General features: G+C 54.4%; 4 protein-coding genes across 6 annotated transcripts; 2 read left to right on the forward strand and 2 right to left on the reverse strand.

Annotated features, from left to right (window-relative positions):
* Positions 1–777: 777 nt before the first annotated feature.
* On the reverse strand, positions 778–4,980 carry ABHD14B (abhydrolase domain containing 14B). The gene is made up of 4 exons (XM_043442799.1): positions 4,754–4,980; positions 3,635–3,965; positions 2,178–2,419; positions 778–1,819 (listed from the first exon to the last, which is right to left on the reverse strand). Exons 2-4 carry the CDS (start codon positions 3,843–3,845, stop codon positions 1,640–1,642), a joined length of 633 nt encoding a protein of 210 aa, XP_043298734.1. The 5' UTR covers positions 3,846–3,965; positions 4,754–4,980; the 3' UTR covers positions 778–1,639.
* ABHD14A (abhydrolase domain containing 14A) lies at positions 4,345–12,871 on the forward strand. 2 transcript variants are annotated; one of them, XM_043442797.1, is made up of 6 exons: positions 4,345–4,618; positions 5,782–6,046; positions 8,368–8,585; positions 8,751–8,866; positions 10,326–10,561; positions 10,774–12,871. In XM_043442797.1, the coding sequence occupies exons 3-6, from the start codon at positions 8,386–8,388 to the stop codon at positions 10,954–10,956; spliced, it is 735 nt and encodes a 244-aa protein (XP_043298732.1). In that variant the 5' UTR covers positions 4,345–4,618; positions 5,782–6,046; positions 8,368–8,385; the 3' UTR covers positions 10,957–12,871. The 2 variants fall into 2 exon arrangements, with proteins under 2 accessions (XP_043298732.1, XP_043298733.1); XM_043442798.1 differs by lacking the exon at positions 5,782–6,046 and having other exon boundaries at positions 4,346–4,618.
* A 215-nt stretch (positions 12,872–13,086) lies between these two features.
* On the forward strand, positions 13,087–18,162 carry ACY1 (aminoacylase 1). Of its 2 annotated transcripts, none has more exons than XM_043442787.1 (15): positions 13,087–13,330; positions 13,710–13,825; positions 14,655–14,719; positions 14,811–14,915; positions 15,247–15,341; positions 15,601–15,677; positions 15,767–15,856; positions 15,957–16,013; positions 16,360–16,433; positions 16,519–16,568; positions 16,692–16,836; positions 16,919–16,987; positions 17,563–17,642; positions 17,768–17,828; positions 17,912–18,162. In XM_043442787.1, exons 2-15 carry the CDS (start codon positions 13,732–13,734, stop codon positions 18,074–18,076), a joined length of 1,227 nt encoding a protein of 408 aa, XP_043298722.1. In that variant the 5' UTR covers positions 13,087–13,330; positions 13,710–13,731; the 3' UTR covers positions 18,077–18,162. The 2 variants fall into 2 exon arrangements, with proteins under 2 accessions (XP_043298722.1, XP_043298723.1); XM_043442788.1 differs by having other exon boundaries at positions 13,203–13,330; positions 13,674–13,825.
* A 709-nt stretch (positions 18,163–18,871) lies between these two features.
* On the reverse strand, positions 18,872–21,294 carry RPL29 (ribosomal protein L29). Its single transcript, XM_043442800.1, has 4 exons — positions 21,033–21,294; positions 20,596–20,640; positions 20,232–20,296; positions 18,872–19,341 (listed from the first exon to the last, which is right to left on the reverse strand). The coding sequence occupies exons 2-4, from the start codon at positions 20,630–20,632 to the stop codon at positions 18,985–18,987; spliced, it is 459 nt and encodes a 152-aa protein (XP_043298735.1). The 5' UTR covers positions 20,633–20,640; positions 21,033–21,294; the 3' UTR covers positions 18,872–18,984.
* Positions 21,295–25,055: the final 3,761 nt, after the last annotated feature.

Genomic DNA, 25,055 nt, shown 5'->3' on the forward strand with positions numbered 1-25,055 from the left:
GCGCGGTCCCAGTCACGGTTCTGCCCGCGCCGCCCGCGCTGCGCCCCGCTCCCAGTCCCTTCGCTCTCGGCCAGCTGGTCCTTCCGTCCCGAGTGCCCTGCACCCCCATCTCGGCCTCTGCCCCGCTCCCGCTTGGATCCCTCGGAGCTCAGGTTTCGACCCTCTGCGGGGCCGAGTTTCCGGCGCTCCTGGCTTCTGCGCCATCCATCCCCGCGCGGGGCTCTCGCCCACCACCAAGCCCCACACCCTCAGCCACCCCCAGCTTCCGCCAGGCCCGGCCCTCGTGCGTCCAGGACAGGTTACCGGACCAGCTGGAGGAGGGGCCTGAGAGCGGTGTGACCCGGTGCACCCGCCCCGTGATTCCTCCCCAAAGCTACCCCCAGAATTCTTTTTTGGGCTAGGGTCGCGGCGTGGTTGAGTACTCGACTAGGGAAGGGATAAGAGTAGGCGGGGGGAGCTGGGCGGTTCCCAAGCTCTCGCTTTCCCCGCACGGCGCCCCAGGCCGATGCGCCCCCTGGGGCTCAAGTCTACCTCCCCTTCTCCGTAATCGGCTCAGCTTGGTCCCACTGACCTCCACCTCCCCTATAGCTGAGTCTCTTGGCACCTGGGTGTGTGGGGGTGGGGAGGGGAATCCAATCTCCCTTCCCCTCCATCTGGCCCGGTGGACAAAGGGCAGGGGGACCATCTGGTCCCGCCAGGGTGGGGGAGGGGCTCGCAGTGGCGGTCCCCAAGGGACGGGGGAGGGGCGGCGCTCTGGAAACTGCGAGAGCCTGCGGGTCTAATTGCATCACTTTATTTCACCGACCTTCAGTCTTGGTCTCCCTACCAACCAAACCTCAAAGCAGGAAACTAGACAGGCCGAGAAGACCCAGGCCTGGGGAGCTGTGGAGCGCCCAGCTGGAAGATCTGAGGGTCGAAGTGGTGCCCCCTCCTCCTTTGGGAGCATTTGTGATCTGGGGCCAGCTGCAACCTGTGGGTGAGTGAAGTTCAGAGCTAGCCATACCCTAAGCCTGGTAGAGGGTCTCCTGCAAGGGCTGGCCTCATGGGATCTCTGCCTTCCCAGATATAGAGAGGGCAGAATGTGCCTGTGTAAGTACTTGTGTGGTGGCAGAATATGTGTGTGTGTCTGTGCGTGCAGTGCAACGCTGCCGTGAGTGTCAGCTCCCAACTGTGTGTACGGCCAAGTGAAGGGTCATATTTGGGAACATAGATGACTCTAATTTGTAAGCATGCATGTGGGCATGTATATTTTTGTGGCCCAAGAGGCGGAGTCAGGGGCTGTGCCACCCAGTGGAGCAGCCAAAGGAGGAGGTGGTAGGTGGGGAGAAGCTGGGCAGAGCAGAAGGAATGCAAGCTGAGGAGGAAAACTTATAGGAGAAGTTCATCTAATGGATTACCCTCCACCAGATTATGTCCCTTGATTCCTGAAATTTTTTTCCTCTCGATTTCACCTCTTCAGTCTGTCCCTGCAAGAGAAAGAAGAGGAAAAGACAGACCCTAAAAGAAAAGAACCCAGATAGACAGACATACCTGTTGCAATGTACAGGATGAGAAGGAACCCACAAAGGAAAGGAGAGAGAATGAGCAAGAGTGAGAGCAGGGCAGGCAAGCGGCCCATCCGCATCAGCAGGGCTGCTCCTCATGCTAGCCCCCGCAGGAAATCCAGCAGCCCTGTATGCCACTCCTCGGGTTTGTCAAGGTAACAGGGGTGCCCTGCCCCCGCCATGACCAACACCCGGTGGTTGGGCAGCTGCTTCAGGTGCTCAAAGCTGGTCTGACCCATGGGGTCTTGGTCTCCATAAACGATAAGAACTGATGTCTAGAGAAAGAAAAAGGAGGCAAAGTCAACAGGGACCTGCCATACCAGACCCAGCCTCCTAGAGATCAGCTCCAGCCCTCCCCATCACTTTGGTGTCTTCCTGGGGTCACTGCAAATGATGGGGAGAGACGGGTTGGCCCAGTGAAAGGGTCGTATGGAGAGGCATAAATTTGTGTCTGCCCCAGTACACAGCAAGGGCTTGGCATAGTAATCTGCTATCAGCTTACCCCAAGGGTAGAGATTGGTGGTTCAACTCGTCTCAGAAACTACCCCTTTGGTTACCCGGTCCCCCCGGGGCCCCAGGATGGACTCTTCCTTGCTCCTGGCAGGGGCATCTCAGCCTCCCACACAGGGGTACCTTCACTCTGGCATAGTCGGCAGCATTGATTTTGTCAGTGCAGATGGGGGCCACTGGCACGTAGCCCCGGAGCTGGGAGCCTGGGGCCGTGAGGAAGGGCAGGGAGTACATGCCGCTCAACGATGGGCTGATCACGACCGGGGGGCCCAGATCCAAAGCATCCACCACAGCTGCCAGGAAGCTGCTGGGGGCCAGCTCCCCAATAGGGGCAGGCGCTTTTGCTTCCTTGGAGCGCCCCAGACCTGCAGGGATTCAGGTGTGGGAGAGACAAAGGTGGTGAGTAGGAAGACAGCAGAGAGATAGTCCCTTCCTCCAGAAAGCCCTCCTAGGTCAAGCTCTGTCAGGTTCCTGCAACATGCATGTAGTTATTCCTACAGCAACCTAGGTCTGTCGTACCTGTGGCAAGCATAAGGCATTTCCCTCCATGTTTGTGCCCACCTCCACCAGAACAGTGTCCTCAAAGAATCAGGCTCTGAAGCCCCACATGGCTGGATCCAAGTCCCGGTGATCCACTTACTATGTAACCCTGGGAAAGTGCCCTCAGCCCTCTCTCCACTGTTCAGTTTCCCCATCTGTTAAAAGGAGGTAACAAAAGTACCTGCTGTTTGAGATTGTTGTGAAAATTTAGTGAGTTAACTGCTTCAGAGGCACCTGTCCCAGGGCTGGCAGGGTAGATGCCTCCAGGACAGGGGATGAGGGGTGGTCTCTGCACACATATCCCCCCTCTGGTTACTCAGTCCCTACCTTCTGCAGAAGGATTAGTTCATGGCCTTGGCTTGGAAGTTCGGCCCAACCCACTATCAGAACCAATCCTGTCCCGTCCTGGAGGCCCGCCCTTGGACGCTGAAACCATACCAGCCATGGCCAGAGACCGAAGCAGGTTGGCCATGCTGCCCCTTTCACACTTGGCACCGTGGGCTGGGGCCTGCCAGTTGCGGTTATGACTGGCAGTCTGGTGCTGCCCTTTCCTCTCTCAGGACCTAACTTAGGGCTTTGTAGGTGGGATCATGACCAGGGGTTTAGCCATCCCCAAAGGTGCCAGGGGACACTCCTTAGGGCTTCCAACAGAGCTGGTGTTTACGGCTCTTTCAAAACATTTCACTTGCCATCAGCTGAGTACTAATTATTCTGTGTTACATACAGGTCACATACTCACATGGAACATCTCAATCCATTCTCATTAAAACCATCCTCCAGAATGGGTGTGGTTATCTCATTACAGATAAGGAAACAGGCTCAGAGACACGGAGACACTGCACCGAGCAACACAGATGCAGCTGGGCAGTGTCCAGACCGTATCTGGATGGACTAGAGAAGCTTGAAGGCCCTTGTAGTGTGCACTTTGACCTGTCTAGCTCGGATCAGCCTGGCTACATCCCCCCAGCCCCCCAGCCCTGGGTCCCCAGTGAGGCCCCCACAACCCCTGTCCAGAAGCCTGCCCCCGCCCCCCGAGTTACCTGGCAGGTCAATGGCCACAGCCCGGTAGCCAGCCTGGGCCAGCCTGTGTAGCGTGCCCAGGTTCTGCCAGGTCTCGGAGGAGAAGCGTATGCCATGCAACAGCAGCACGGAGAAGCGGGCGGCCTGCCCACCGCCGGGGCGAGCCTCTCGGAAGAAGAGGCTCTGGCCCTGCACCTGGGTGGTGCCCTCATGCTGCTCCGCGCCCGCCATGCCAGCTGCTGTGCTGGTGCCACAGAACACCCTGCCCACGTGGAGCAGGGAGGCTGCCCCAGAGAGGGCAGGGGTCTCTCCTGCAGCCGCAAGGAGGCTCCCAGAACTCTAGGCGCACGCCTGGGATGAGGAAAACATAGGTGTTATTTCTGCCTCTGCCACTACCTAATTGCCTTAGTTTCCTCATCTGAAATATGGGACATGAATGCCCACCTCAAGAATGTATGAGTTAAAAAAAAAAAACAAAAAACATAATTGAGTGTGCCTGCCTTTGGAAAAAACTCAATACATGGGGCTCCCGTTACAATTATTGTTCCCATTGTTAGTATCCTTTCCTGCCTTTGGGGATAATACAATAGAACTTAGCTCCTAGGTGGTAGATAGGATTAAATGAAGCCAGGCGTGTAAAACACTCCCAGTGCCCAGCACACAGTAAGCATAGTAAAGGTATCAACAGTAAGGAGCTGACTATTCTGCTTATCAGCCTTTTCCTCCTCCAGGCACTGCTATATAGGTCATGGATTGGCAACGCAAACCCAACGGAGTTGGGGCTGGAGTGAAAAAAAAAAAACAAAAACTATTTTCCGGAGCCGGAAACCGGAGCGCTGAGCGGGGAAAAGCTTTGGAGTTCCGGCTCACGAAACCCGCGAGGTGCTGAGCGCGCTGCCCGCTGAGGCCCAACACACAGTCGGCCGAGGCCAGACGTGGTCTCCGGCACCACCACCTCTGGCTCGGTCCCCTCCGAGGACCTCGGTTGTGGATCGCAGGGTCTGGTAAGGTGCATGCAAAAGCCGAGGGGGGCAGACACTAGGAAGGGGAGCTAAGATAAGAAGGGGAGAAACTTTGCGGTGGGTGGGGGGTGGGTTCTAACTAGAGAAAGGGAGAGTCGGAGGGCGCAGGATAGGTACCTGGGGAGCTGCGCGAGGAGGCAGTCGAGTGCAGGCTGCGACTGGGGCCGGGGCGGGGAAGCAGGGAAGGGGCTGGTGCGGGGAAGGAGGGAGGTGGCCCGCCGGAGGGCGGGGGCTGGACCGTGCTCCAGGGCGCCCGCTTGTGGCCGCAATCCGTCGCAGGGAGGTGGGTGCTGCTATGCTAGACCCATCTTCTCACAGCGGTCTCGGTTTCCCCATGCCCCTCGACCCCATGTACCCCGGACTGGGTCGGGCCCAGAGACCTTGAGCAACCTGCCCCTGGTGCATATGGTGTGTCTTGAGAAGAAGGGTTCCTCTGGGGTCTCATCGATCCTGCTCCCTCCCCAATTTCCGCCCCCCGCCCCCGCCCAGTCCCCAGCCTGGGCTGCCCAAGCCCAGAGTTTTCAGTCTGGAACACAGTGGAAGCCAGACTGATTAGAATGCAAAGTTTTGCCAATGTCTAGCCTTGATCGCGGAGAAGGCAACGGCACCCCACTCCAGTACTCTTGCCTGGAAAATCCCATGGACTGAGGAGCCTGGTAGGCTGCAGTCCATGGGGTCGCGAAGAGTCGGACATGACTGCGCGACTTCACTTGCACTTTTCACTTTTCACTTTTATGCATTGGAGAAGGAAATGGCATGAAGGAGCCTAGAGGCCACCAGGGCTTTGGCTAAGAGCGTGTGTGTGTGTGTGTGTGTGTGTGTGTGTGTGTGTGTGTGTGTGTTTGCAGGGGCCAGGGAAGAGCATGTGTGTGTGTGTGTGTGTGTGTGTGTGTGTGTATTTGCAGGGGCCAGGGAAGTGGCTGACCAGAGACCTGGGGCTGCTTCAAAACAATACTAATATCTGGCAGTTACACAGTGAAGCTTCCATGCCAGACAGCAGGTCCTTAAGACAACCCTCTGAGGTGGTGACAACCCTTTGTGGGCCTAAAGACAACCCTTATCCTTAACCCTGCCATACAGACCAGAGACTAAGGGTGGAGACACGCTGGTGGGAAGAAGTCGGGTGACTTCTCTTTATGCCCCAGCTCTCAGGCCGAAAAACAACCTAGCAAATCTGGACAGTGGGAAGTGGAGCCGGGCCTCTGTGCTTTGGGGTGCCCCCCGCCCCACCCCAGGCGCGGGACTGAGACCGCGGAGTGCGCAAGCGCACCGAGGCTCTCCGCCACCTAGTGACCGCAGCGGCCCGCAGAGTGGTGGAAGCAGCGACAACGTCGCGGCGCTGTTGGACCCTGGTCGCATCCGAGCAGAGCCCGCCCAACGGCGGCGGGTCCAGTCATCCTGGTTGGCCCGGTAAGTGTCCCCGGGGAGTGAGGCCAGCAGGTTGCCCGGGGCGGGCCGTTCTTGCCCCGCCCCTTGCCCCCGGAGCCCTGGGGCAGAGTCCCACCGCCGGAGGGGCCGCGCTGGGGGAGCCAGTGTGCTTGTTTGTGTTCCGTTGTCACGTGTGTGCACCCGCTCAGTTGTTGGCAGTGTGTTCTTGGGGGCCTGGGTGTGTGTGTGTGTGTGCGTGTGTGATGTGTGTCAGTTTTTCTGTGTGCCTACGCTGGGGGGCAGTATGTCAGTCTATCTGCCCGCTTGTGTCTGTTTATATCTATTGTGTGTGTTTCTGTGTGCTGTGTGGCTTTAAGGGTGTATATCTACCTGTATGTATGTGTATTTCTCAGGATCGGTGTTTGGGTGGGTGTCTGCCTGTACCTCAGAGTACACGTTCGTGTGTATATGTGTAGTTTTAAGATTGTGTATATGACTGTGTGCTTGAGATAACGAGGGTCTGCATATGATTTTAAAAGCGTGTGTGTGTGTGTGTGTGTGTGTGTCTACCGGTGCGTCTGCCTTCCTGATAACTGATGTATGTGTGATTTTGAGGGTGTATTTCAAGGTATCGATTGTACACAGGCCCATGCATGTGCAAGAAGGCTGTGTGTCCATGCAGGGACTAGCTTGTACAGAGGAAAAGTGTTTGGGGACAGGAGTTTGTGTGCATGTCTGTACACCTGTGTGTCATTCTGAAACGTATACCAAGGACCTCACGTGGGTACAGTGCCTCCCCTCCCCCTCTTCCATCTCTGTAGCATACTGTTGTGTAGTGCTCCAGCTGCCTGGGTTGCCGTAGCAATGGCTGCAGTGCCATTCCTCCCTACCTGGAGAGGTGCCCCAGTGCCCCAGGCCCATCACAGGAGAGGTTCAGCATGGATACTCTGCTTGGTGGGAACCTAGGCTGGTGTGTTGGATGCTTGCATCTGAGGCTGGTGGTAGGCAGAAAGAAGAGAGGAGCGTATTCTTCCTCCACGCAGCTCCTGGCTCTGCTCCAGAGGGGCTGCCACTGCCCCGTCACCACCTGACCCTGGAGACTGGGGCTGGGGGCTTGGGAAACATCCCCAAAATTTCTGGGAGAGGTGGGTGGGGTCCAAGGCGATTCCCCAGCTCAGATCTAGGGCCAGTGCCCAGCAGGCACTCAGATAAAGACATGTTCACTGGAATCCAGGAACAAGGATCCCTAGACCCAAAACATGATGATGGGCTAGCCCTTGGTCAGGCCCCCTGTATTATTGAAATCTCACAGAAGGCTTGGGAGGGCAGCTGCAAGGTTATTTTCTCCATTTTACTGACAAACAAAGTACACAGCCAGGAATTGGCAGAGGAGTCTCAAAGTCAAGGCTGACTGCTCCGGGTGTGGGTCCTGAGGTCTGTCTTCTGGGCTGGCAAAGACTCAGACTGGAGGAGTCCATGAAACAGGTCACTTGGCGAAAAAAGCTGGGGGGTAGGAGGCATTTGTCTCTCCAGCCTCCTGCTGCCCTTTCCATTTGTAAGTGTGCCATGCTTCTTGCTAGCCCCATACTCAGGCCTAGGCACTTCCTCCATCAGGGATATTCTCCATGAGTTCTCTTCCCACTTAATACTAGTTGGGGTAGAACATTAAATATTCCCATCACATTCTGACTTTAGCATTATTGTATGCAGTCTGATAAAAAGAACCGTTTGCAAACATGCCCTTAGTGGGACATTGCTTTACCCTTTGATGTCTTTCACCTTTGATGACCGTCACCACTCCGACCACTAGTTCATCCATCACCTCCCAGCCCCAGTTTCCTTCTTAGCAAAATTAGTGTGGCCTGGTTGTTGGGAGCCTGGCCCTGGGCTCAAGTGTCAGTTCTGCTCAAGTGTCAGTTCTGCTACTTGCTACACTGCACATCAGGCAAGAGAATTTACCTCTCTGAGCTTCAGTTTGCTCATTTATAAGAAACCTACAATCATATCTGTTCCCTAGCGTTTTTGTGTGGATTCATGAGTCATTACATGTGAAGGGCCTAGGACAGGGCTTGGCTGTCATAAGTACTTAATGAGTGGAAGTGGTTTTAGCTGGCACAAGGATGGTGGTGGCCACTGATGCCAGGGGGACATCTCAGATGCTCCTCACACGTATGGGGTATCTGAGCCCTTGCCCTGGCATGTGGAGTACTTGGGTGTGAACCCTCAGACACTTGCCCAGGGCAGAGGAAAGGGCAAGAGCTGAGCTTTTCCTCTGCTGGGAACCCCTGGGTGGGATTTGAGGGGGTTTTGTGGGAGCTCAGCTCTACGCTCTACCCTCTTCTCCACCTCCTCTTCTCCTCCAGACTGTGGTACAGACCTCCATGAGCCGGTCCCAGGTTGCCCTGCTGGGCCTGGGCCTGGGCCTGCTGTTCATGCTGCTGCTATATGTGGGGCTGCCAGGACCCCCTGAGCAGACCTCCTGGCTCTGGGGAGACTCCAATGTCACGATCCTGGCTGGTCTCACCCGTGGCAGCTCCCCCATTTTTTACCGTGAGGTGCTCCCATCCCACCGGGCCCACAGGTAGGTGCTTACCCTAGGGTGTAGTAGAAGGATTAGGCCCAAGGAGAGTCCCCATGTGGGACCCACCCCCAGCTCAACTCAAAGTGCTCAGGGCCTGGGAGGGCGGTGGGAGAAGCCTTGGAAGAAAGAACCCCCAGGACACACACACTCCCCGTGTGCCCACAGGGTGGATGTGGTGCTGCTCCATGGAAAGGCCTTTAGCTCCCGGACGTGGGAGCAGCTGGGCACACTGCAGCTGCTGGCGCAGAGGGGCTACCGGGCCGTGGCCCTTGACCTTCCAGGTGAGCCCCCGCCCCTGGGTCCAGGGACGTCACATGCAGCAGGGACAAAGGGACAGCATGCCAGAGGGTAGAACTGGAGGGCTGGGAAAGCCCTAAGGTGTGGCTGGGGCTCATCTGGACCCCAGGGTCTAGACAGGCAGTGGCAAGTCACAACACAAAGGGGCAACACGAAAAGCTCTGTGTTTTTATTTTCTACCTTGAAAACTACAGTGTGGATTGTTGGATGTCACAGAGCGCTTAGAAACATGACCTTACCAAAAAAGAAAGAAACATGACCTGCCTCACAAAAGATCACATGGGGAGATCTCACTGCTCTTTTTATGACAAACTAGGTAGCTTTATGTCTTTTTCAGCTACACAAATGATTTTTTGCTGTTATTCTTGTCATTAAAAAATCAACCAAGAGTGACCCCTCTCAGAGACCCATGCCATTTCTCTCTCCCTGTCACTTTTCTAAGCAGTTTGAGGGTGCCAGATCCTCTCTGGGTGCTTTTATACCTAGAGATGCAGGGTTATGTGGTGGGGCTTGTAAACATGACTGGTGTCCTGCCTGCTTAGCGAATCTCTGTGCAACCTGGTTTTCTTCCCCTCGGCCGTGTCTCATGGGTCATATCAGGCACTGTGACCCTCCCTTACCCAAATGTGTGCCATTGGAGGGATGGACAGCTTTCATTTGGCCACTCCTCTATCGGTGGCTGTGTAGGCTGGTTTCAGTGTCAGTCAAAATGCTCAATTAAGGAAGCTGAAGCATCTTTGGGCATGCCTCTTCTTTTCTTCTTTTTTTTTTCATTGCTTATTTTATTTTTTGACCATGCCACACAGCATGTGGGATCTTAGTTCTCTAACCAAGGATGGAATCTATGCCCCCTGCATTGGAAAAACAGAGTGTTAAGCACTGGACCACCAGGGAGGCCCCTGAACATGCTTCTTTGAGCATATGGGCAATAATTTCTGTAGGGTAGCCATCAGGGACAATTGATCTGTCAGAGGACACACATTTAAAATTTCTTGACAAATATTATCTTACCCTCCAAAAATGCTATATGGATTTACTCTCCAATCAGTCATGCATGAAAGTATCCATTTTCCCTCATCTTCCCTAACACTGTGTATTATCAATATATATATTTTTTAATTTGACTGTGCTGGGTCTTAGTTGTGGCACATGGGATCTCGTTCTCTGACCAGGGATTGAAACCAGGCCCCTTACATTGGGAGCATAGGGTCTTAGCCACTGGACCACCAGGGAGGTCTGTATCAATCTTTAGTTTTGCCAATATGATGAATGAAAGATGGTTTTCTTAACAGCCCTATCACCTTACAAAAACATAACTTCAGGAGATTTGGGGGTGGCAGATGTTATGTGCCACTGGTCCCCATCTCTTTGACCACTATGGTGAGCAGGAAGTCCTGACCACCTTCCCAGCCTCCCTCAGCTGGTGCCTTCTGCTGTTCCCAGGTTTTGGGAACTCGGCACCTTCAAAGGAGGCAAGCACAGAGGCAGGGCGGGCAGAGCTGTTGGAGCGAGTGCTGCAGGACCTAAATGTGCAGAACGCCGTGTTGGTGAGCCCTTCACTGAGTGGCCGCTATGCCCTGCCCTTCCTGATGCGAGGCCACCACCAGCTGCGTGGATTCGTGCCCATTGCACCTGCCTCCACCCAGAACTACACCCAGGAACAATTCCAGGCTGTGAAGGTACTGGGAGGAGGGTCCCTGAAAGTCCTGGCTTCCTGTCCCTGGCTTGGGTCATGGGGGGAAAACACATAGGTTGTACTTGGAGGACACATGGCCTCATCCTTGATATGGATGGAAGAGATGAGGTGTATCGGGAAGATATCCTAAGGAGGTGGCTTGAGGGTCAGTCCCCCTCAGGCCCCAGGATCATGGCCCCTTGCCTTGCCCTGCAGACCCCGACTCTCATCCTGTATGGGGAGCTGGACCGCACCCTGGCTCGGGAGTCACTGCGGCAGCTCCGCCATCTGCCCAACCACTCCACGGTGAAATTGCGCAATGCAGGCCACGCCTGCTACCTCCACAAGCCACAAGACTTCCACCTCGAACTCCTTGCTTTCCTTGACCATCTACTGTGAGCTCACCCACTGTCCAGGCCCCAGGCCTGGCTTGAACTTGGAGGGTCTGGACCAGTCCCCACTAGGGCAGCAGGCCCTGTGATTAGAGGGCAGAGGCCAGAGGGCTAGACCCATTCGGGACCTTTCATTTTATCTCAGAGGCACAATTAAAAAAAAAAAAAAAAGCATTTTTGTCATACCTGGGGAGTGACAGGTCCTGTTTGCTGGCATTGCTGCAGGTGGGGTGAGAGTTGGAGCCAAGTGTGGGACTGCTCGGGACTGAGAGCTGGAGGGACTGCTCCAGCAGCCTGAGAAGGCTAAGACCATAGGCTACTTACTAGATGGCTGCTGAGTGGCTAGTCTGTGACTCAGTTTCCTCATCAGTAAAATGGGCGTGATGTAACACCTAGTTTAGAAACTGGTTTTAGGATTGAATGAGTCTGGGTAAGCAGAGCACTTGGCCACACGGGGCTGGCAGATGGGACTGTCATTGAGAGGGGTCATTACTCCTGCTAAATGATCACTGGGATTGATGGGAAATCCAGGGTCTGGTGGCTGAGATGAGTGAATCAGGATATAGGTTCCATGGCCAAAAGGGGCAGGATGTGTAGAGGAGGGGATGGGGAATGTGGTTTATCTTGTAACATAGTGTTGGGGAGGGGGAAATTTCCCTCTCTCCCCATCTTGAATTCTTGGTTAGACTAACAATAAACTGACACAAAACAGATTAACAGGAGAAAAAGAAATTTTAGTTGTGTGCAAGGAGGTCTCATAGAAATGAGACTTAAGAAGTGACCAAAGCAGGCAGCTTTTATACTTTTTAGACAATAAATTTGTGAGGACTTGACAGGACAAAAACATATTTTGGATGCTCAATTAGTAAATACTCTATTAATAAACAGAGTTTGGGCTTGGGGGTAGTAAATTAAAAGAAGTAACAAAGTTGGTTTATAGGGGCTTCTTGGCCAGCATTCCCTGTCTCTGGAGATAAGGGTGTCCTATCTCCAGATCCAAGGAATGTACCTTTCACAGAGATTTCTTTCCTGCTTTCAGGGAGACAGAAAGGAGGGTCAGAATGTCCCTCCTGCATTGGACATTTCTTAAGTGACTTTAATTCAAAATAATCAACATGCCAGCAATAGCATTGCTGGTGAACCAGCAAGCCTGCTTGTGTCTGGGAATATGTGGGTCAGCAGCTGAACTTAAACCCCAGGAGGGTTGGATGGACCTTACCCTACCTTCCTAGCCTGCCTCCCCTGTGCCCAGAGGTTGAAGTCTTCAACCCCACCCCTCCCCAAGCTGAGTCACCCTCCGGAACTGGCTGAGTACAGAGGACAGCCGGACACACAAATGGGCAGCTACAACTGTGTGCAGCCTGTGGGTGGCCAGTGGGACACCTGTGCCTCTTTTATCGTCCTTCTTCGGTGGCTGCAGAAGAGCCAAGGAACCTGGCAACAGGATCAGCAAAGAACGTGCCACACGTATGCATCTGTGCAGTTTCCTACCTCTCCTTCTGTCTACAGCGTCACGATTACATCCTCTCAGCGTGCCATCCTCTGTCACATCCACCATCTCACACTCACATGGTCATACACAGTCACCCACTGACACACAGCTTTGCCCACACAGCGGCGCGATCACACAGGCACTCATCCGTTCACTTATCCTCCGTGCCTGGCACGCCGTCCGTCTGCTCTATGCCCTGCCAGGAACAGGATCCTGAGGATACCTGGACCAGCCTCCTGGCACTCACAGATTGTTGTTAACCAGTAAACCTCTCCACACAGGGAGCGCTGAGGCCGTCCCTAAGGAGTTGAAGCGTGAAGAGGGGAGAAGTAGAGACTCGCGGGAGGGGGTGGCGGAGCAGGTGGGGACCAGCTCCAGCAGGACTTAGCGGGACTGAACCCTGAGAGCGAGGGGGCGCCCAGGCGGGCAGCTGCGACGTTTCCAGCCGGTGCCCGCCCCCTTCTTTTCTCGCCCAATCGGGAGGCTGCAGGAGGTGGGGCCGGCTACACAGAACCAAGGGCGGGGCCGGGGGCGTGCCCTGCTGGGCGGGACTGGGCCTGCGGGGGCGGGGTCAGCCCAGAGCTCGCCTCCGGGTGCGGGGCGGAGCTGGTGGTGGAGGCAGCCGTCCCGGGGCGGGCTCCCGAATCCCAGCCTCAGGTAACTGGTGGAGGCTGCAACCACTGGCGGGCGGGGACGCCCTCTCCGACTGGGCCTTAGAGTCTGGAATGGCCCTGATTCGCAGTCTTCGGTTCCGCCCTGCGAGGTCCGGCCACGTGGTGGGCGGACCTGGGCAGTTTTGATCCTGAGACCTCACAGGACCCCGAGTCCCGCCCAGAGTCCAGGGCGGACGACAAGCGGCGAGCGCGGGCCAAGACCAGCCGAGAGCGAGGTGGGGGGCGTTGGAGAGGGGTAGCGGGATCTGGAGCTCCCTGAAGTGTGAAATCCAGGCAATGGGGAAATTTCTTTTCGAGAAGGGCGGCGGGAGTCAACGTGTGGGTTCAAACGTGGCTCAGTTACTTTCTAGCTGTCTCTGAGCCTCTTTTTGCTTTTTCCTCTGTAATGTGTGCATTCAGAGGCACGAACTTCATGGGGCTCCTTGGGGGATTAAACAAGGAACTGTGTTGAAAGTGGCCAGCACAGTGCCTGAAACAGAATGGGGGCTCTGTAACGGGGGACGTCTGGGGAGCCGCCCTGGGGAGGGGCGACGTGCAGATGGAGTCCACTTGCCCCAGGTGCGGGGAGTAGGCAGCCACTCGCTTTCCCCCCAGCTCACCACGGCAGGGCCGCACCATGGCCAGCGAAGGTAGCGAGGGCGAGCACCCGTCCGTGACGCTCTTCCGTCAGTACCTGCGCATCCGCACCCTCCAGCCCGAGCCCGACTATGGTGAGAACGCGGCGGTTTCAGGACCTGTGGTGGGGCTTCAGGGACGGGGACTATGCTCTAAACCAGGCAGCAACCTCTGTCACCCAGCTGAGCCTAATCTGCTGCCTCAGATGGCTCCGCCACTGGTCTAAGTCGTTCCCTGGGTCAACGGACTTCTCAGCAGCCTCTCCAGTCTGTGCTGCTCCAAAAGTTACAACCGGCGTTTAGATAAGGAACATCTCCCGCCTCACTCCCCAGGACTTGCGGTTGGGGAGGGGAAGCAGAGGCTCCCGGAAGTCTCCCGGGGTTGAACAAAGGCCACAGCCCTTAAGGAATCAGACTTGGTGCCAGAGAACTCTGTACCTAGGTCCAGTTCAAATCCCAGCTGGTGAGCCTTGTGTCTCTGAGTCAGTTTCCCCAGATTAAAAAAAAAAAAAAAAATTGTTTATTTAACTGTGCCAGATCTTACTTGCCATGTGTGGGAGCTTTCATTGCAGCATGTGGGGATCTAGTTCCCCCTACCAGGGATGGAACCTGTGCCCCCTTCATTGGGAGCCCGGAGTCTTAACCACTGGACCACCAGGGAAGTCCCAGTTTTCTCATCTTTAAGGAGGGTAACAATGACACTTGCTTCTCACTCTGGACTTCCCATCTGGCCTTCCACAAAGGATCACTGGCCAAAAAAACATCTTTGGGGACTGAGATGCAAAGGTCTCTTATGGATGAGGAATTGTGTGGAGGCAGGTGTCTGCTCCCCTCTCTGGATGTCCCCCGCATCTCTGCCTGGGCCCATGGGAGGTGAGGATGGGTGGGGAGGCAGAAGTAGCAGCCAGGCTCTCTGTGTCCCCAGGGGCAGCTGTGGCCTTCTTTGAGGAGAGAGCCCTCCAGCTGGGCCTGGGCTGTCAGAAAGTGGAGGTGAGCGTGCGGCGCTGCATGGGAAGGGGGAGGTGGGCCTGAAGCAGCTTCTCGCCCTGCACTGACTACCCCTCCTCCTGGCCCTCTCTAGGTGGCACCTGGCCGTGTAGTGACCGTGTTAACCTGGCCAGGCACCAACCCCAGACTCTCCTCCGTGTTGCTCAACTCCCATACGGATGTGGTTCCTGTCTTCCAGGTGTCTTGGGGGTGTGGGGGTGTGGGAACACAGTGTCCCAGAATGGAACAACCCTTGTGGACAAAGTACAGACCTGCCCATTCAACTGCAGAGAGACCACAGTGCTGGTCCTGGCAGACTTGACCTCATAGAGCATTACTCCACTCCGGCAACCTCTGCCCAGTAGCCATTCCATGCCAGGGTGGGTTGGGTGTGCTGGTGGTGGAGGTGGGAGGCAGAGATGAGGGATGACGGCTGTCAGCAGCCCTCTTCAGGGCAGGACCACAGTTGAGCAAAGTAGGTTAATGACTACATTTGGGGCTTGGGTCCTTCTTCCTGCCCCTGCCCCCAGGAATATTGGAGTCATGATCCCTTTGAGGCCTTCAAGGATGCAGACGGCTACATCTATGGCAGGGGTGCCCAGGACATGAAGTGTGTCAGCATCCAGTGAGTGTCCTTCATTCCCAGTTTCCTCACAGGACCCAGGCATGATTGGAGAACCTCAAGGCCAAGGAACATCTTGACCCCTTACCTTGGGTGGGAATTCCTGCTATGACCATTGCCTGGATGGGGAGATGGGGACAGAGACTTGCTGGGAGTCACCTGCTAGGCTGTGGCAGAGCAGGGCCCAAGGCTCCAGCCTGCCTGCTCAAGCATCTGATGGCTTCCCCCAGCACCCAGCTTACACCCTCTCCCTGCCCCTCAGATACCTGGAAGCTGTGAGGAGGCTGAAGGCTGAAGGCCACCATTTCCCCAGAACCATCCACTTGACTTTTGTGCCAGGTAGGAGTGGCTGGTGGGGGGCACCTTCAGGGGCAGGGAGAGCGTGTTGGGGGTACCCACCCTATCTCACATTCCTACTGCCTTTACAGATGAGGAGATTGGGGGTCACCAAGGCATGGAGCTGTTTGTGAAGCGGCCTGAGTTCCAGGCCCTGAGGGCTGGCTTCGCCCTGGATGAGGGTGAGGAGAGTGGCAGGCCACTGAGCAACCAGCCGAGGGTAGGGAGGCTGCTGGTGAAGGCTGGGCCACTCCACCCTCTGAACCGCCTTTTCCTCCCCAGGCCTGGCCAACCCCACTGACGCCTTCACTGTCTTTTACAGTGAGCGGAGCCCCTGGTGTGAGTATGCACTTGGAGGGTGGGGATCACCGTGCAGATGGGAGGCTGGGCCAGCAGGGACAGGGGTCCGTCTGCCCAGGGCTCCCCAGCACGTTGGGGCCTGAGTAGGCCTTGAACCCAGGGCCTCTGCCTCCCAGCCCCTTCCTACCCTGGCGTCTCTTTCCTGAGCTTGAGTGGAGGTCCTAACTGTGGGCAGAAACCGGCTCTACCATGTGCATTTTGAGGGGGACAGAGCCCTGCCTGAGGAGTTTGGAAGGAGGGGGAAGGCCATGGGCCCATCTCGGGGCTGGTTGCTTTTCCAAACTGTCCCATTCTGAAGCCACCCCCTTCCTCCTGCCTCTCCCAGGGGTGCGGGTCACCAGCACCGGGAAGCCGGGCCACGGCTCGCGATTCATTGAGGACACAGCAGCAGAGAAGCTGGTGTGTGGCCCACGGGGAGGGAGTGTGGGAGTTCCCGAGGCTCTGTCCTGGGGCCCCTGTCACATGTCACCTCACACTCCCCTAGCACAAGGTCGTGAGCTCCATCCTGGCTTTTCGGGAGAAGGAGAGGCAGAGGTGAGGCAGACTGGGAAAGGGCACGGGGCTCTGGGAGGTCCTGCAAGGGAGGAGGTGGGGTTGAGCCACCTTTTTATCTGTTCCTCCTCCTTGCTGCTGGCTGCCCCTGCCCCCTCACCACAGGCTGCAGTCAGACCCTCAACTGAAGGAGGGGGCTGTGACCTCCGTGAACCTGACTATCCTAGAAGGCGGCGTGGCTTTTAACGTGGTACCTGCCACCATGAGTGCCAGCTTTGACTTCCGCGTGGCCCCGGATGTGGACCTGAAGGTGCCACCTCCACCTGGGTTTGGAGGAGGGAGCCTGGGTCCTCAGCCCAGTCCTCGGGGTCAGCTCACCTCCCTTCTCGTAGGCTTTCGAGGGGCAGCTGCAGGACTGGTGCCAGGCAGCTGGCGAGGGGGTCACCTTCGAGTGTGCTCAGGTATGGACGGGGGCGCCTACGATGGGGGAGTCATAGGAGCTGGGGAGACTGGGTTTGCTGCGTGGGTCACTATACACTTGGTGTGCGTGCATACATCCTGACATTTCTTTAGCTGTGAGACATGTTTTATTAACCAGCAAGCATTAGTTGTAGAGGCTACTGCTGGGTGCTGGGGAACACTGGGGAGTGGAATTAAACAAGAATTTTTGCCCTCAATTCTTATAGCATGAAGAGAGGAATAGACATGAATCAAATATGAACACATATGATCCAGGAAAGGGTGGGACCTTATACTGTGTGGACTTGTAATTGGAGTCTTTGACCAGACTGAGGTCTGGGACCACCTTCTTGAGCAAGGGGCACTTGGGCTAGGATCTGAGGACGGATGGGAAGTGGAGGACAGAGGTCTCTGGCCTGTGGCCTTTGAAGGACTGAAAAAGGGCCTGTTGCTGGACTGGCCAGCTGGATGTCTGGGTAGGTGGGTGGGGGTGTGTCCTGTGCCAGGCACAGCCTACTCTATGAATAGGGCAAGATGCGCAGACTCTGTCCTGATCCTGCCATCTTTCTCCCCACAGAAGTGGACAGAGCCCCAAGTGACACCTACTGATGACTCAGACCCTTGGTGGGCAGCATTTAGCGGGGCCTGCAAAGACATGTGAGCACCGCTGGCCAGCCCTCCTCTCCCCTTCCCCTCTCTTCCACCTTCCTTTGCTCCTTCAATCCTTCCCTTGCCCTCCCTGCTTCCACATTCACCAGAACATTCACATTCACCCTCTACAGGAACCTCACTCTGGAGCCAGAGATCTTCCCCGCTGCCACGGACAGTCGCTATCTTCGTGCGGTGAGCCGCTCACAAAAGGGTGGGCAGTGGATTGGTTCCTGGGTGCTGGCCTTCCCGCTGATAGCTCCCCTCGTTCCCTGCAGGTAGGGGTCCCGGCTCTGGGCTTCTCACCCATGAACCGCACGCCTGTCCTACTCCACGACCACGATGAACGGCTGCACGAGGCCGTGTTCCTCCGTGGGGTCGACATATACACTCGGCTGCTGCCTGCCCTGGCCAGTGTGCCGGTCCTGCCCAGTGAAAGCTGAGCCCCGTGCAGTCCAACCTCCACCCTGGACCACTGCCAAGGAGCTCCCTTCCCTCCTGCCCTACAATAAAGTCTCTGTGAACTGGGGCCACTTCCGAAGTACTAAGAGCAAGGATGTCCATGGAGCAGGGTTTCAAAGATAACAACTACTTCAGAGATGAGGGACCATACACCATATGCCGTACCTGTTGCCCCGGTATATCAGTAACTCCCTTTGAGCCTCCCAATGCCCCAAGTGACCACCATACTCAAATGGTGGACTACAAATGACCACCATACTCAAAAGCCAGTCTTGAGGCTCTAGTGTGACTATGCCCTTCACTGGCTGCTCTGAGGACTAAGACCGCAGGCTAAACAGCTGATCCGGGGGCAGAGGAAGACAGCAAAGTCATACAAGTTAAGGTAGTGCCACCAGTGCTTGGCCTCCTGGGAGCCCATTCACCTCAGAGTAGTGAATGCTGCCCAAGCCTGCTAGGAACCTGGAAATCCTCAGGCCAGAGTGCAGAATTCCCCTTTCTTCTGGATAAGCTTGAAGACCTGACAAAGGTGTTTGGGTTTTTTCTCTTTTCCCACCATCCTGCCCAGTCCAGCAGCCTGTGTGTCCCAGTATCCCAGAGGCACCCACCCACTCACTTACTAGGTCCCATTCTTGCACTTCAAGGCCATATTTCCCCTGACTCACACACAGTACCAATCTGGGAAGGCTAAAACTCTACTCCCACACAAAACACTGGTACCCACCCGACCCAAACCCTAGTTCCAGCCCTGGGATCATAGACACAGGCTGACCGACAGATCCTGTCTCAGATTTATTTGTACAAATAGCACAGGAGGACACCAGCGCCACGCAGACAGCAGCCCAGGGGGTCACACCAGTCCTTCTGTCCTCACACCGGCAGATGAAGGTCTCTACTCTGTAGCTTTGGTGGGGGCCTGGGCACCCTTGGCAGCTGGAGCCGCAGCTGCAGGTGGCTTGGCCTTGGTTGGAGCCTTGGCCTGGGACTTTGGCCGGCAGAACCTGAGACCCTTGGCGATGCGAGCACGAGCACGTTTCCCGAGCTTGGGGTGAGCAATGTAGGCAAGTCGGCTGAGCTTGCGGCTGCCACCTGTTGGCATCGTGGGCTTGACCTCCTTGGGCTTCACGAGGGCCTTGACAGCCTCAGCACGTGCACTCATGGCCTTGGCATTGTTGGCCTGCATCTTCTTCAGGCCCTTCTTGTTGTGCTTCTTGGCAAAGCGCATGTTCCTCAGGAACTTGGGGTCTACCTGGTAGACAAGAAAAGTACAGGCAGCTGTAAGTGCAGCATGTAAGGGCCAAGTCAACCTTGGTCCCCCCTCTCTATAGCAGCACCTTGGAGACTATCAGGCCTATTGGGAGTCGAGACAGCATCAAGTCAACCTTAAATGCAGAAATGACCTGAGCCTTAGAAACTTATCTGCAGAGAAACATGTACCACCACCCCAAAAGTCAGTAATGCCACCCTGCTAATTCTATACACAGAACACATTTTCAGAGCTACATGCCCAGAGCCCAGTAGAGTTCAAATGCAGGCGCAGAAGGAAAGAAGAAATTCCTGTAGGAGGATTTTGGTTGAGTCTTCCCCAAAACCCCCCTCAAGGATACCCACCCCCTCCTCCTTAAAAAATGTCAAATAGCGTAAGAGACTAAAGGAGGGAAGAGGGGGAGGGGGAGGGACCAATGGTACAGGGGAGAAGCCAAGTGGGGAGAAGGCACAGTTCTGCTCAGACTCCACGGCATCAGCCTTCCTGGCTAATCGTTAGAGAACTCCCTAGCACAGGAAGGGAAGCTGCCCACCCTTCCAGCCTAGCACTGGGTGAGATCAAGTCATATGGATGGTCAAAATGGAATGCAGCTCACAAGGTACCAGGTACACACAGGCAAGGCCATCCTTTCCCTTGAAAGGCTCTAAGTGACCAAGGTAGATGATCAGACCGCCCTCAGGTAGCAGGTTACCACCTGACCAGGAGATTATATCCTAGGCCGATAAAGGCCAAGTAAAACTTTCTTACGGGCCTGGCAGAGCTTGAAGTCCAAGTTAAACGAAGGACAGTTAAGCACAAGAATGAATGAAAGACCCTGTCCGTGCAACTGGAGCCAAACAGACACACTCATGTGATTCGGTGCACACACTCACCCCCTTAAGAGATTCATATCGTTGTGATCGGGGTTTCTTGATGCCGTTTCTATGCCATTTTCGGGCTGCAGGAAAGGAAAGGAATTAGACCAAAGTAAGAGATTTCCTCTAATATGACAACCATCACAGCTGGCAAGCCGGGGAGAACCATAACTTCCCATTACTTAATATTTGTTTAAGAAACCCTTTATCACTGAATGCAAATGGGTATCTGGAGGCTTGTAAATGTAAACTCCAAAGGTAATGCTGAAAGTAACATCAGCCCCATGTCCACAGTAGAAAATGTGCCTTCTTTCCCTGGCCACTATCCCTAATCCTTGCTTGGGCCTGGGGCATTAGATGAAGGCTGGGCCAGGGAACTTACACTGGTTGTGCGTGGTGTGGTTCTTGGACTTGGCCATGTCTGCACCTGGAGAACGAGAGTGGAGATCAGAGCTGGGGGCTCGCCAGACTGGGTCTACCTTTTCGCCCTGATCTAGAAGATTGTGCAGCCAGAATGAGGCTGCAGCACAGACGCATGTGCCTCGATTCACTCTGCACGACCCGACGCCAGTCTCCCCCTTCCAAACTTAGGTTAAGTGTACCTTGAAACCATCCCCCAGCCGCAAGATTGCGCTCTCCCCCTAAATCTGAATTCTCCCCACTCCCATCCACCCGGTGAAAACCCATGAGCACCGCCCCCGCCCCGCGGCCTCCGCTCCCCACAGCCAGGCGCCGGTCTCCCAGTCCTCGCCAGGCCTCGCGCCCCGCAGCCATCCAGGAGTCACGGATGGCTTCGGATACGGCGCGACTAACACTCACCAGGGCCCGCAGATGCCGAAGCGCGTGGGACCGGAAGAGAAAGAGGAAAGCCGCGGTGCAGCACGGGAAATAGGCTCGTCGCAGCAGGAAGGCACTACTGGAAAAGCTTCCCTCAACTCTGTGAAGAAAGGTTCCTAAGCCCGGAGGATACAATCTCGACAGGAAGACGAGGTTAACAAGCCGGGCCGGCTCATTCAGGTTTTGCCTCCTATATTTCCTGGACTTGAGTCTCAGGTCTCATTAAAGGTCTTGAAGGCGACGGGAGTCCTTGAGGAACACACATTAGGCGGGAAGTGACAGGAAATTCGTGTGCCGAAAAAAGTACCCCTGGCTACTGTCTGGAGAGTGAACTGTAGGGGGCAGAGGAGAGGAGGCAGAGCTGTGAGGAAACTGGGACAGGACTTTACCTGGAGCTGAGGGAGACACGAAAGGTGGATAGGAGTGGATAAAGAAAGACAGTAGACTGGGCTTTGGAAGCAGAAGGTTGGGGAGACAAAGAAGGCCAGTGTAGCCCTTCAGTTGAAGATCGTGCCTTCTACAGAAATGGGCAAGAATGGGGGAGAGACAGGGGTCTTGTTGCTTTATTCTGAGGGAGCCAATGGCTCGGGTGTTTATTTATTTATTTTTTTTAAACTTTAAATTTATATTGGAGTACAGCGGATTAACAGTATTGTGAGAGGAGTTGCAGGTGCCCAGCAAAGTGACTCAGCTATATGTATACATTAATCCTGGGTGTTTTCTTTTTAGATGCATTGAATGTGATATGTCTGTTGATACCCAAAATGAGTAAACATTGCCTCCTGATAACTCTACTGCCCTGTCACGTCTTAACCCTACAGTTTTTTTTCCCACACAGCGGTGGGGTCTGAGGGCACTTCTCTTTATTTTTCTGGCCGGGTGCGGCATGTGGGATCTTCCTCCAAACCAAGAGTTGAACCCCTGTCCTCTGTACTGGGAGTGTGGAGTCCTAACCACTGGATTGCCAGGGAATTCCCTGAGGGTACTTTTTAAGATACAAATCAGATCTTGTCACTTAAAGTCTGCAAGGACTTCCCCTTGCATTAGAGATGAATTCTTTACCTCCCCTAATCCTGGCAACTCATCATTCACTTCTCTCCACCCCCATGGACTTCTTTCTTTCCTGCCAGGCACAAATACTTGTTCCTGCTTCAGGGCCTTTGCACTTGCTATCCACTCCAGGTGGACTGCCTTCTTCCTGCTCTTTGGATGGTGTGCTTGCTTGAAGAGGCCTCCCTAGACTGCCCTATCTAAAATAGAGAACTTCTGCCCCATCTCCGCAGTTACTCTCTGTCCTTTCATTCTGTTTGCTTCCTTCATAGAACTTTCCCAGCCTCTAATTACCTTTTTTATTTACTTGTGTATGTGTGTTCATTGGCTCAAGCACCATGAGTTCAGGACTGGTTTGGTCACTGTCGTTTTCCATTGCCTGGCACAGCACTTGATGCAGAACAGGAGATTGAGAACCCTCCACCCCCCCCCACCCCGCCCCCAACCACCCTGAATGGACACTCCTTGCACTCCTTGGCAGGCAAGTTCATGGATTGACTGACACATGTTGCAGAGAGTTGGGGAGTGAAAGGGAAAGGAGGATGTGGGGGCTGGACACACAGGCGACTCCTTATTGAAGCATTCCTGAGAAAAGGGAGAGAAATCTGGCAGGTTGAGTTAGGAGAATGAAGAGCAGGCTCAGATGCTCCAGGGGTGGCGGAGTGCCAACAAAGAAACAATTGAGGGTCTCCCCTTGAGGTCCAGTGGTTAAGACCCCACACTTCCACTGTAGGGGGCACAGGTTCAATCCCTGGTCAGGGAACTAAGATCTCACGTGCTGTGTGGCATGGCCAATTTTTTTTTTTTTTAAGAGAAGAAAAAAAAATCCGCTGAGGCCAGGAAGGAAGGTGTCTCTACAGAAGCTAAGTCCTTGATGAGTGCTGAGAACAGGCGGATGAGCTGGTGGGAAGAGGTGGGGACTATAGGAGATGGGGGTGGTGCAAGGCCCCAGGGTGTGGGAGAGGTGGGGCCGGAAGTTGGGGCAAAGAGGGGAAGGTGGTTTTTTTTGTTTTGTTTTGGGGGGTTTTTTGGCCACTCTGCACCTCTTGTGGGATCTTTATTCCCTGACCAGGGATTGAAGCCACACCCTCAGCAGTGAAAGCACTGAGTCTTAACCACTGGACTGCCGAGGAATTCCCAGAAGAGAAGGTTTTGACTCTCACACCTTGAGAAAGGGAAGCACACAGACACACGCTGAGGACTTGTTGCCAGGTTTTGACAGTGGCAGAGTGAGCAGTGAGCAGAGAGCCATAGCAGATTCAGAGGTGGATGACAGCCATGCAGTACCCCTGGAGTGCTGTGGGGATGGGCCCAGGGCGGAGCGAGGGAGGAGCCAATGACAAGGATGAAGAGCTTTAGCTATGATCTGAGGGGACCATTTTGGGGGCTAAAGGGAACCATGATTGGGAGCCATTGGCCTGCCATGCTTTTCATAGTGGGAAAAGAGGGTAGGGCCAGCCATAGGTATAAAGAGAGAATTTTCCTACCTACCTTCCTTTCTTTTTCCCTTTCCTTCTCTCCTTCCTCCTTTCCTTTCTTCTTCCTCTTTCTTCCTTCCTCCCTCCCTGTTTCTTTCTTTCCTCTCTTCTTTCCTCTTCCTCCTCCTTTTCATTCTCCCCTCCCAATCTGTCTCTTTTTCTCTTCATAAACGTACAAAGAGCTTATGTAAGCTCTTCTGTAACCTGATTTTATTCATTCAGTCGTAACCTGTGGACATCTTTTCCTCTTCATGAAAACCTTTTGTAATCCTATTTTATTTTACACGCTTAAAAAATCTTATTCTGAGAGGAGGTCAATAAACATCACCAAATGTCAAAGGAGTTTCTAACACAAAAATGGTGAAGCCCTCAGCCGTTCCCCCAGGGACTCACCCTCTGTCTGTGTGGAGGCTTCTGTGGCATAGCCTTGGGCAGAGCTGCTAGCTGGACTCAGCAGAATGTCTGTCAGCCAGGTCTCTTGTGCCTTGGGCACAAGACAGACACGTGAGGCCCCTGTGACCCAACAAACCTTGGTCTGGGTGGGACTGGGTGTGATGCGCCTGAGCCTTGTGGCCTGCAGAGGCGTGGTCTTGTCCAGGCCTTGTCCAGCCACAACCCAACCCACAGCCTAAGTGGGATCCACTGGGGCCTACTTATTGAAATGTACAGGGTCAGGGACATCTGGCGTTATTTTTGCTGTGCTTGGCACCGTGCCAGGGTACCTGTGGAGACCTGATATATGTTTGCAGAATTAAATGTAAATATTTCACAAATCCAGGCAGATGGCTGAATCAGTGGGCAAGACATCAGTCAGCCTGGAGGGAGTTCACAGAGACAAGTCAGTTCTTTTTTTAAAAAATTATTTCTTATATTTCTGGCTGTGCTTCATTGCTGCCGAGACTTTTCTCTAGTTGCACAGTGGAGGCTACTCTCTAGCTGTGGTGTGTGGGCTACTCATTGTGGTGGCTTCTCTTGTGAAGTGCAGGCTCTAGGCTCGTGGGCTTCAGTACTTGTGGTGCTTGAGCTTATTTGCTCTGTGGCATGTGGGATCTTCCTAGTCCAGGGATCGAACTGGTGTCCTTTGCATTGTAAAGCAGATTCTTATCCCCTGGACTACCAGGGAAGCCCTATTTGTGGACTTTTGGATGATGGCCATTCTGACCTGTATGAGGTGAAACCTCATGGTTTTGATTTGCATTTCTCTAATAATTAGTAGTGTTGAGCATCTTTTCATGTGCATGGTGGCCATTTGTATGTCTTCTTTGGAGAAATGTCTATTTAAGTATTCTGCCCATTTTTTTGACTGGGTTGTTTGTGTGTTTAATATTAAGTTGTGTGAACTGTTTGTGTATTTTGGAAATTAACCCCTTGTCAGTCGCACTGTTTGCAAATATTTTCTTCTAGTCTGTAGATTACCTTTTCATTTTGCTTATGGTTTCCTTTGCTGTGCAGAAGTTTATAAGTTTATGTCCCATTT

This window comes from Cervus canadensis, chromosome 22, assembly GCF_019320065.1.
Source record: "Cervus canadensis isolate Bull #8, Minnesota chromosome 22, ASM1932006v1, whole genome shotgun sequence".
Classification (NCBI taxonomy): Eukaryota; Metazoa; Chordata; class Mammalia; order Artiodactyla; family Cervidae; genus Cervus; species Cervus canadensis.